We start from the raw sequence: 12,050 nt of genomic DNA on the forward strand, positions 1-12,050 counted from the left end.
AAAGGCTAATGCCAAAGCCTAGGCATGAATTGATGACGATCTGAACCCAGGCATCAGGGGTCAGAATGAAGAACATCAAAAAGATGCTACAGATAATGGAGAACAGAATCTATAATACTTGGCAGTCAACTGTAGATGGAGGAATAAAAGGAAACACTCACGGATGTTTCAAGACATTGGCTTGACCAATTTATGGATAATGGTGCCATTCTGCAAGCAAGTTAAAAAAACAGAAGGGGAAAAAAGCTAAAAGTAAATTAATAAAAAGATTTAAATTGTGTAAGTGTTTAAAAAATTTTAAAAGGAGGATCAGTTAGCAGGATGAGGGAAGCAGATATTATTTGGCACGTTAGGTGAAAATGTCCAGTCGGAAGCTGGATTTAAAAGTAACTGGAGTTTGTTAGAAAGATATGGGTGATAATTTAAGCAATGGGTTTGAACACAGCCATCTAAGGAGATAATATAGAGTAACAAAAACAGAAAGCCATAGATGATGAGCATTGGGAAATGCTAGCAAACAAAGATAGAAAAACCCACAGAGGGGACTGGGAAGAAACAATTTAGAAAGAAAATAAAGAACCATTTTACAGAAGCCATCACAGTCAGAGGAAACCCAGGAAAAACATGAATTCACACAATAGCTCTGATTTCTTTCATATGCCTAAAATTTTAGAAGACTGGCATCTTCACATACTGTGCAAGAACCATCCAAATACAACAGTCAATCTAACTATTTGGTCTGTTCAACAAAAGTATATGTGTGCAGCTTTTTGTTCACCAACTCCACCCCCTAGAAACAATCACTGAGTGCCACCATTTAGACTGGCCCAATCAAAAGTTATGGCCTGAATGGTGAGAAGACAATTGTGTGCTTTCTGCATAGATACAGCTCATAAACACAGCAACCAAATGCAAAAACAATTGATTAAAAAGTGAAATCAAAGTTAATTCTGAGAAAAGAAATCCAGCCAATTTTCACCCAAAACTCTATTTTGAAAATATTGTATAAATAGCTGGTTGGTTTCTCCTTTCTGCTTATCATATAGTTCTTTTTCTAGAACACAGATGCAGACACTATCAACTCATCCTGGGTATCACAGAAAAGTCTGCCCATTTATACTGTTCAAAGCATATTATATGCAAGCAAGTTCAGATGTGGGTTTTGCTCCATATTTACTGATGCTTAAAATGTACAAAATCAGGCTGTTAAAATGCAAAGACACTGATGGAACATATGGAAGAGAGTTATCAAGAGTTTTCTAGTAAGGACAGTCTGCCAGCCAGATTTTACTTGTTTAAACTGAGGGCTGCACTCTGCCGTCAAAATTGTTGTTGAACCTGTTGTGATAAATGGTAGCCTGAGACTTATGTAATGTTGTAATGTATTCAAGGTCAGATTTCATTGTTTAAATAGGATGGGAGGGAAAGAATAAAAAGGGGGAACTGCTTCTCCAAGCCCTGCTAATGATATGCCAGGCCAGACAACAACATTTTAAAACAAAAGTGACATTCTCATTGATCAGGATACCTAGTGTACTATTACCACAAATTGCTGTTAAATTCCTGTGTCTTCAGGTAGTTGCAGCCACTGCCCAAGGAATTCCGGAAAGCATCCTCCTGCCAAGAGTCACAGCCCCAAGTGCAGAGGCTCTGCATTTGAGCTGGAGTGTCCCTGAGAAACCAAATGGCATCATTAAAGAGTACCAGCTCAGGCAGCTTGGGAAGGGTCTCATTTACACTGATACCACTGACAGGAGGCAGCATACGGTCACAGGTAAAAAAATTTTTAAAAAAAGGAAAACCTACTGGAGGAGTCTGGAGTCTGTCATTGTGGTTAGGGGGGAAAGCATCCCAGCGGTGTGTGTTTGATATATGAGTTCACTTAGAAAGGACGTGTTCTCTTGGCATATGGTCAGGTCCCACTTACCCATGCTAATAGAAGAGCCCACACTGGCAGCAAAAGCCACAACAGCAGATAACTTCAGAAATAATTTATATTTGTCTTTGATATGCATTATGTGTAGGGTTTTTGCATCAGAATTAACTTTTTTTTTTTTTAGATAAACAGTAAAATGCATTTTCATTCCCCAAGGATATACACATAGATAATGGGACTAGAATCACCAAGAATGTACTGAAAGGCAGGAGAAAATCTAGCCAGAGGCTAAAATTTGTCTGCTAAATGGATAATTAATATACAGAGCTAGTTAACCTTTGACTGGATGTGCCTATTTCTTATCATTATTAACTGCAGAAATAGCAATGGCATTATTTTAACCAATAAAGTTTATTATAATTAGTTTTAATACTATAATGATAATACGGTATAATAGTGTAATTTAGTAATAGTAGAACTTTAGGTATTTACCAGTAGTGATTATAATAGTAGTTAACATGTTTTAACCTGAATGTCGCTTCTGACCAGCCAGTCCAGAGTATCTTTTTTAACCCATCCCTTATCCACACGTTTTATTTTCATCAGAGGTTTCTCACTGCCTGATATTTTACTATTGGTTTGTTTTTAGTTTTTTAATGATTTTCCCCACTGGAATATGATCGCCAGGAGAGCATGGATGTTGTCGACCTTGTTCAGTACTGTATCTCTAGCACCTAGAACAGTCCTTGCACCTGGAAGAGTAGATGCTAAATAAATGTTTGTGGAATAAATACATGCAATAGGCCACATCTTGTCCTAAGCACTTGCATGCACTGTCTAATTTGATTCTCATACCAAACCCATGGCATGAGTAAAATCTTTACTACTGTTTTACTGAAAAGAATAGTTCAAGAGATTAAGTAACTTCGTTCATTATTTGGGTTTACAGAATCATCCTGAACAGTCATATAAATTTAGATTCTGAGACCACAAGCAAGATTTTACAAACTTTTACACTTATGCTATTGTCCGCCACCCTCTCCAAGGCCTCCTAAGACTGTACCCTCCTTCTAGTGAAACTCGCATGGAAATGAAAAAAGGCCTGGAAAATTGTGTCTGTCTTTTTCTTAAGAGGAGGCACAGCCTATACTACACAGGTAGAAAAATAAATTCATCATGTTTTGCTCTTAAATTCCCCAATTCCCTGACACATAAAAGCCAGCATTTATCGTTAGAATCTCCTGTTTTCCCAAATGCTATGAGCCTGAGACAGGTGCTTAATAAATATTTATGAGCTAGCATACTACCTTCCTTATTTCAAGATCTTGTATTAAATCATTGATAATGATGAGAAAAACCCTAAACAATTCAGATGATCAAATTTGTTCCTTATATCTTATTTTATTTAAAGTGAAAATCATCACAAATGATTAAAATAACAATGGTTTATGTAATAAAATCTTACATTTATATGGTGCTTTATAATTTTAAAAGAATTGTTTGCATTTTAACTCCTTTGATTCTCACCCACATCCCTACAAAATAAGTAAAGAATGTTTTTAGTATATACGTTTGAAAGATAAGGAAGAAACCTGTTGTACTCAAAATCATCCACTGCCTCCTTCTGTAACGAAATAGAATAAGATTGATCAAAAAAAACAAAAACAAACAAAAAAACGGATGTGTTGCCTGCTTACTGTGTTCTAGATACTATGCCAAATGTTCTAAAGCAACATTCCTACTCTTAATAAGCTCTCAGTAATAGGGAATGCTGACAAGGAAAGGAAAAACTGCAAGTAGAGTGTAATGGAGGCTACAGCAGAACTCTGTACAGGAGACAATGGTGGAAATCAAAAGAAAGGTTCGGTGTGGACAATGGAATGTTAATTACTGAGTTTTGAAAGCCAAATGTGAGGCCCATTAAGACTTTGTACCAGTCAAGGTTTCACAATAAAGTAGGACACAAGGCTAAGGAAATTTCTTTTTTATGGCATCTGTCTATTTCAAAGTTTTTGCTTTGAATTGTTGCCAGTCACACAGATTTCTTTTTTCAGAAATGGGCATTTATAAGCCAACAGACCAAATTCAGTTGTAACATTCAACCAACAGGATTGATAGACTCATTAATTATAAAATAATTGCAAGGAGTTTTCTTTAAACACCTCCACTCCACCGGCTCTTCCTTTCATTGTCATTTTTAATGGCTATTTTCCTATCAGGGAGGACTTCATACACATAGCTTGATGCCTGTAATACTCTTTTATTAGAGCATTTTTAAGTTTTTCCACATAATTTTAATTGTTAAAAAATAAAATAGATAGCCTTTAGAAGTAATTTGGTCCATGTCTCTGTTTATGGGCAAAGTTTAATAAACTTTTAAACAGATGAGATAATACTCACCCTTGGCAATACAGTCCTAAACAAGGATTTCTTTGTTGAGTGAGGAAATAAACCCTGTTCAACAAAACCATACAAAGTACAAAGCCTCTTATGTGTAGTTTCTGTGTAATAGGAATGGCGCTAGGCATCAGATAATCTAAAACCTGAGATCTATATAGTGTAAACTTTTTATCTGCTGGGGAGAATTCAGTTCCGTGGTTAGCTGACTTACCAAATTCAGTATGGAAGTATTTTATGATGAGAATGACTGTTCTATTGAGTTCATGGACTGAACTAAAAATAGTCAAATGTCTTTCACATTCCATCACTAATGTTTGATCGAAGAGCTGCTTGAACCCCCTAGGATAAATGCTTTGATTTTCATATCATTTCTAAAACCTTGTCACTCCCTAAGCAACAGTAGAACACTAATGAAGCTGTAGTGCTAGTCTTTCTGGAGCCTGAAAATCTAGGTCCTTAGAAATGACAGAAGGGAAAGCAAGCAACCTGCCTGAGCTCCATTGTCTCCATGCTTATTTTTAATTACATCAAAGCTTTAGAAACATGATCTCGTAAATGCTTTGTGGGAATAGTGGCGAATGCACTCATCATGTGAAATCCATAAATTGCTTATAATCCTCTCAGGATGTTAAAAAAAAAAGCATTAAGTAATTGAAGACAGGAAGTCCTCAGTTAATTATTTAGAGGTGTTATCAATGCTTTAAGTAAACTGAAGCATTTTCTGCTATCTCACTAAGCTGAATACCATGGGGACGAAGGGGAAGCGGCCATCATCTTCTCATATTCGCTAATGCAAACAGCACATGGCAGCTTGTCAATAAAAGACTTTTTCATATCATTTATTACTAAACACATCCACCATCCTGTACAGAACAATTTGAATGTCAGTATGGCATTGTTTCGCTTTGGGTTTCCACTGTCTCATAGACGGGCCTCCTAATGTGAGCAGTGGGATAGAGGGAGAGGGTAAAAGGATTAACTAAATAATTAGGGTCTCGGAGAGAAAAATGAATTAAGCATGTCCTCTTTAGCAGCAGGTATGATAACGCCCTAAGTGTCTCTCAACTCTAGGGAAATTGTTTTCAATATAATTAATTAAAAAGTTGCTTGTCATTACATTTCACTTAAATCAAAGACTCACCAGCATTAAGTTAGCAAGGTGAGACAATAATTTTGCCTTACTTTCCCATTTACTTAGAAACCCATGAAAAACCCATGTACTAAAATAACACAAACCCTGCTTATAGGGGAAAACATGATATTAATGCTTTAGTGAGACAGATATCTTACACATCACTTTTGCAAAAAAGAGAACATAATTTGACCATCAATATGAAAAAATGTGGAAATTCTTTGTAACAGGATTTTGCATTTATAACAGAATTTTGCATTTAGATAGTGCAGAAATTCTTTATAACAGGATTTTGCATTCATATACTTCTATAGTATCCCACACTTTGCTCTCACAGTATTTATTACATTTTATTGTAATATGCCTCTCAATTGTCTCTATTCCTCAGCAAGTAGATAAAGTTTTGAGAGGGTAGAGCCGATAACTTCTTGTTTGCCATTGTGTCCTTGGTACTTCTGACAGTACTTAATATGAATAAGGTGTTCAAAAAATATTTGTTGAATGAATGAATATTGAATATTACAACCGTATCCAAATGATTATATTTCATTTTGATTGGAGATAAAAATCCCACTGTCAAACACATCTAATTCCCAGGCATAATTGGCTACTTAATTTGGGAGTTTCAGTGCAAGATGAAAATGAGAGGTCCTTGTTCGAAAATCATCATGAATTTCAAGTTGGTTAAATCAGAGCATTGAAACCAAGCATGGGGCCCTTCTAAGCACAGAACCATGTACGCTCGTGTAGCTGGCCCTGTTCTCAGGCAATATAGATTTATTAACAGTGTGTTTATTAAATGGAAACAGACAGGAAGAACACTAGAATGATAATCATGTCCTCAGGACAGTTTCAGGAGCTTCTGTAGTTGTGTGTAACTTTTATGGGACACATTTCCCCTGTCTAGTACCTGATCACCGACTACTAAACTTTAGACCTGTGAAAATAGATATGAAAATTAACTATTTTTCATTTTTCCAACACTGAAAAAAGCTAACTTTGTGCCTGTCTACTTGAACCAACAGCAGCAACAAAAGCATGGCATCCACCCCTGTTTCTCCCTTTCTTTCAACATTCTTATTGATAGGATATGAAAGTTAACTATTTCTAGTCAAAAGCAGTCCAGACACTAATATTTAAAAAAAGAAAAAATTTCCCTTGAAATCCCAGACATTCCAAGTTACTCTACCTGGGCAGCCACTAATTCTGTTTTGTCCCAGCAGTTCTGGCCAACCCTGCTCTCTCTGAGATTCCTCATTGTCATGCATTTGAGCAACATCAGATTTTGCTGCCACTGGATACCACAAATTGTGTTTAGAGAAGGAGACTGTCTGAATGTGTAGAGGAGAAGGAGCTTTAATCTAGTACAATACTGAGCTGCAGAGAAGAAAAATATTAACATATTGTCCATGAAATTAAAAGCAAAGTTCTTTCTTTGGTGACTATCTCAATAATAAGATGTTAATCTATATTTGGAAATAGAGACTGCCAAGGAAGTGATTCATTTAGGAAGTACTTCTTAGGCTGACACAGGGCACAAGGATGTTGGAGGGGTGGTGGGGGGAGTGGAGCTAAGCTATGACCTAGAATTACACATAAAATACAGAATTAAGAAATTAAGAATGCAAATAAGCTTGTAGCAACTAGTCAGCACTGAAAGCCATGAAGTTGCCTCACTGGCATTTGCAAAGCAAAAGTCCCTTTGTTTTGCTGCCCAGTTCACATGAGGTATTAAATCAAGATTCATGTGCTGAGTTCATACTTCAGAGCATTGATACCGGAAATGGATAGAAACAATGGCTGCTCACAGAAGGGCAGGAAATTGGCTTGTCTGAGTGGCATAGGGAGTTGCTAAGATTGTGATGGATGGTATTATCAGCAAATGTGCTCTAGCAAGTGAGCTCATGAAATAATTTCTTAATCAAATTTTGTAAAGCAAATCATAATTTAAATGTACCTTTGTTGCCTCTAAATTCATTCTATGGTGCCGTAATTTATCAGTTTTGAGTATACAGATTTTCACATTGAATCAGATTAACCCAAAGTGGAAGACAGATACAGCTCTACCCATCACAGCCATGGTTTCCAGTGAATACTGGAAATTCTTGGGAATCTCCTTGAGCAGAGAGGTTCTGGAAGAAATCACTTAGTGAGATCCAGGTAAATGAAGGCAAAAGGAAATGCTATTATCAGCAGAGACTTGATTGGTGAGTCAGGTGGGCCCCACCAAACATCCAGTTTGGGTGAACTGGTTCCAGGACAGGTTACTTTCCCACAAAATGGCAATTTGTAATACTTGATACCTACTTGACAAAAATATTTTAAGGTAACCTAGGCCATTCAGCACTTCAACTAATTGCTAACTATGCTGATTGAGGGACTCATGGAGTTTTACATTCTTTAGGACTATTTGGCAATTCTTTAGAAAATAACAGATGATGCTATAGGATAATGGGCAGAATGCTTTAAGTAGCACTTGCTATCTGAAATTAAAACCGACAAAGTGCCTTTTCCTGACTATTTATCTGGAGGTTAAAAATTAGAAGCAAGCTGTTCTTTATAGATTGTATCATATATAAGTTGCATAGGCATGGGTTTTGTTTTCCAAATCATATTTTTATGATCCATTGGAAGACATTTTGTAGTCCCTTTTTAACACACATTTACTCTTGAAAGTAATGTTAGTTGAAAGTGTAATTGTAATGAGTTTGGCTATATTATGCCTCTTTCCTTTAAAAGAGAACACGATTCCCTGTAGAGAAATTCAGGTAATTTGCAGGTGCGGTAATCTTCACTATACTGAAATGTTAAATACTTGGCTTTTTTCCATGCATTTGCCTTTCTCTACAACTGCTATTTCCTACTCTTTTAACTTGATGCTGAGCACTTGAATGATGTTTTCTTTTCTCCTTCTACTCTTCGACTTCAGGATTAAGTTACAGTCAGAACGGTTCCTTTGAGACATCTCTTTATTTCCCTCTTCTCATCCTGATCAATTCATGAGTAATATTCAATTGGTGTGCCCTTTTCATTGCCAGTTGCTAATATTTCATGTATATCTCATTTTAAGGACTACCAATAGGGGCTTACTTAAAATGACAGCAAATTCCAGTTAAAATGTGTTGATTTTATTGAGTTTCACAAAGTCATATATATGAAAGGTCATCCAGTTCACGTAAATCATCTATTCCTGATGGTAGTCAGTGCAATCCTTACAGATTATTTGAACCAAGTCTATCAGTAATACAATCCTCTAGCAATATGAAAAATATAAGACCTAAGAAATAGAATATAAAAAATTATGGATTCAGATATTGCCTTCTCTCAAGTTAGTCTGTAGCCCCATTGAGCAGTCTACACTATCATGCCTACAGTTCATAAATATGGAAGCTGAGGCACCTAGAAATCAGGAAAATTGCCCATAGGTAAATATTAGAACCCACATAGTCTAACTTTAGACACCATTCTCTTGACCACCGCACTAGCCTGCCTCAGTACCTGAATTGTGATACTATTCAAAATAAAAATATTTAAATATATATCCCCATTTGTATTTTTTTAATTACTGGAAATTTTATAGGGCCTTGAGCATCCTGTCACTGTTTTCCTGATGAGGCTGGGGAGTCTGACCTAATTACACTGGGCCAAATTTCTCAGCCCAACTGCACAGAATCTTGGTCTCATCCCTTACTAGTTCTGTGACCATGGGCAAGTTCCTCCAACTCTCTCTGCCTTTGCTTCCTTATCTGTAAAATGAGTAGATAAAAGCATGTACCTCAGGGAGTAAGTATGGGCAGTGGTTGTCTTAATGCCTGTGAAGTGCACAGAAGGGGCTCTCTAAGTAGTAAGTGCTCATCAAACATTACCTAGTATGGTAGTTATGTGATTTAGTAACCAACTTTCTTGAAAATAACTGCATTTCTTGTAAAATTTATTTAATTGATGTTTAGATTCCAGAACACTAAATGAGGAATTAAAATGTAACAATAGCAAAGTAAACATACCTGAATTGTTTTTTTTTTACTTTATAATTTTTGAAATGACTTGATGTCTGAACTAAATCCTTAACGTATTTATTTCATATTAAGAGCAGTTATGATGGTTTCTCCCATTTTTAGGTCTTTCAGATGCTGTTTAATCTTCAGAGGGAAGACAGTCATTAAACTGTTTCAATGTCTTTGACTGTAGCTCTTATGTAATGTTGACAGCACAGAATTTGCTGTCAAAGTCCTAGGTCTGTCCCTACCCACACCCAGTCATGCATTCATTGTGTGACTATTTGGTTCTCTGAGCCTCAGTTTTATTACCTACCAAACTGGAATAATGATGCCTTTTCTGGTGAGAGTCAAGGTGAAGCCTCTGCATATATGGAAGGAATTATTCATGTTATTGCTAATTCTCTTTCCCATAATCTTGTAACTCTTTCTAAGATGGGTAAACCAAAAGCTTATGGTCCCTACATGCAACATGTAGGATTTTGAGCTTGTGCTTAGGCATATGACCGCAATAATAACTATAATTACAGTATTATTTAGAACTTTTCTGTTCTAAAGTCATAGAAAACAGCTCAAATGGATTTAACAAGAAAGGTCATTTATTGTCGCATGAAACTAAAAAGTCAGATGTAAACTTCAGGCATGGCTCACTTGAGGATACCAAATGATATTGTCAAGATCCAATGTCTTCTCATCTTATCTCATTTCCATTCTCAAGCTCTATATGGTGGGGAAAAACAACCAACCAACCAACCAAAGAAACTACCAGCAGTTTTGTTTTTAGGCTTAGCTTTTCATTGGCTTGACTTAGGTCAAGGACCCAATCCTGAGCTGCTAATGGAAAGGGAATGTGGAGATTTGTGTCCAGACCTGAGTCATAGGTACATTCCTTAATCCATGTGGAGTCAACTCTAAACAAAGCACAAAGCCTGATGGTGGCCAAAGAGCTGCTTATACAAGGAAATTTTGGGTTTCCTTAAAAAAAAGAAGAATGAAGGGACCTTAGAAGTTAAATATAGCAGACATAGATGGCATGACACATACTAGCAAACATCAGTTGAAATGAGTCTGCCTAGTTCTGCTGTTGTACTGAAAACAGAATTAACAGACTCTGAAAATCAAAGCACAGAAGTTTATTGAGCTAAAGTAGCTCAAAAGGTTGGGTTCAGGGAGGCAGCTTATATGGCTGTTTGAGACAAATGGGGGATGTGAGAGAATGGGGAAGGACAAGGGGGACATGAGTTGTGAGGGGAGTGTGAGCTTTATGAGCTGCAAGGGGGATGTGAGTTGTCTAGAGCAGGATATCTTTGGGCTACAATCTGTTAATCAGCAAATGCACAGCAGGATGTTTGTGTAAGTCTGTGACTATTGGGTGAAGATTAGCAGACTTGCTGGTGACTTGTTTATTACAAGTCATCTTGACTTGTTTATTACAGTTTTTCTTTCCTAGCAAGGACAGGGGTCTCTATCAGCACCACAAGGGATCTTTGGCATATCAGCCTGGCTCAGTTGCCCTCTGTCTCTTCTTTGTAGTTTCCTGCATAAAATGGGAGTTCACGCAAATCAAGATGATTAGTAAAGCTATCTACCACTCCAATTTCACACTACCCTTTGTCTGCCCCATGTGGCCCTTTAAATGTGGCTAGCACACCCACATGCCATACTGCCGGGTGCAGACAAAAACTCTTGAGGACAAGCTCTCCAGGAATTAGACTAAGACCATCAGCCTCCCCCACCTTCACTTGAGGTCCTTGCCTCTTGCCTCTCTGATTCTTCAGTCTTTTCCCCAGTTCACCACATCCATTCCTGTTGGTTTGGTAATGTATTTGAACTCCTCTTGCTTCCTGACCTAGACTTCCCATTCAATGCTGAGTTCAGTATCCCCTCTTGATTCCAGTATCCCCAGTAGCTTCAAGAGATATGTATTTCCTCCCCCAACCCTGGCTCCAGAGTGCTAGGCCTTCACACCCCATCCAATTTAAACATTTCTTAACAAACTGGGACTTTTCAATAAAACACATACACACACACACACTAACAAGCTAGCTGTCTCTGGGTACCATCTCTAAACAGCTATCTTCCAGTATTCTGGACCATGTGTAAAATGGATGCCACTCAATTTGCTCCAAAAAGGTTTTGTAAAGAAACGACAACTTCTGTTTTTGTATACATTAAATTGCCTTTTAATTTCTATCCTCATTGCAAATACCCTCAATCCTCCAATCATCAATTTTATTACACCTCTGTGATGGTGAATTTTCTCTTCTTTCATCCTAATACTTATCCTAAAATTTTCCTCAATCATCACTGCATTTCTGAAATAAATCATCCAGAACACAAAATGAGGAAGAGAATTGAGGGTATTTTCATGAGAATTTTCCAGAGAAAGATAAAATATCTTTTCACTTTTACTGGCTATACTTAAGTCTGGCCTTCAGAAAAATTGAGAAAATATTTTTTTTTCACAAGTGTATGAATTTTTGTTGTTATTTTATTAATAATCTAGAGAAGGATAGAAAAGAATATCCTTCTCAATGAAATAGATACTGTGGGCAGTGATATCTGTGGGATTATGTGGAAGGACCCGTTGGACCAGATCACATTTGTGATGGACATTTTAGCCGCATGGTTCTGCCATCCTATGGAC

The 12,050-nt window shown here is 37.0% G+C and overlaps 1 protein-coding gene across 1 annotated transcript in view; it reads left to right on the forward strand.

Moving 5' to 3' along the window:
* The window catches only part of USH2A (usherin), an 891,077-nt gene that overhangs the window by 742,940 nt on the left and 136,087 nt on the right, over positions 1–12,050 (forward strand). Inside the window, 1 exon segment of the mRNA XM_037823757.1 lies at positions 1,576–1,774. Within this exon segment, the coding sequence (XP_037679685.1) occupies positions 1,576–1,774 (199 nt within the window).

This window comes from Choloepus didactylus, chromosome 2, assembly GCF_015220235.1.
Source record: "Choloepus didactylus isolate mChoDid1 chromosome 2, mChoDid1.pri, whole genome shotgun sequence".
Taxonomy (NCBI): Eukaryota; Metazoa; Chordata; class Mammalia; order Pilosa; family Megalonychidae; genus Choloepus; species Choloepus didactylus.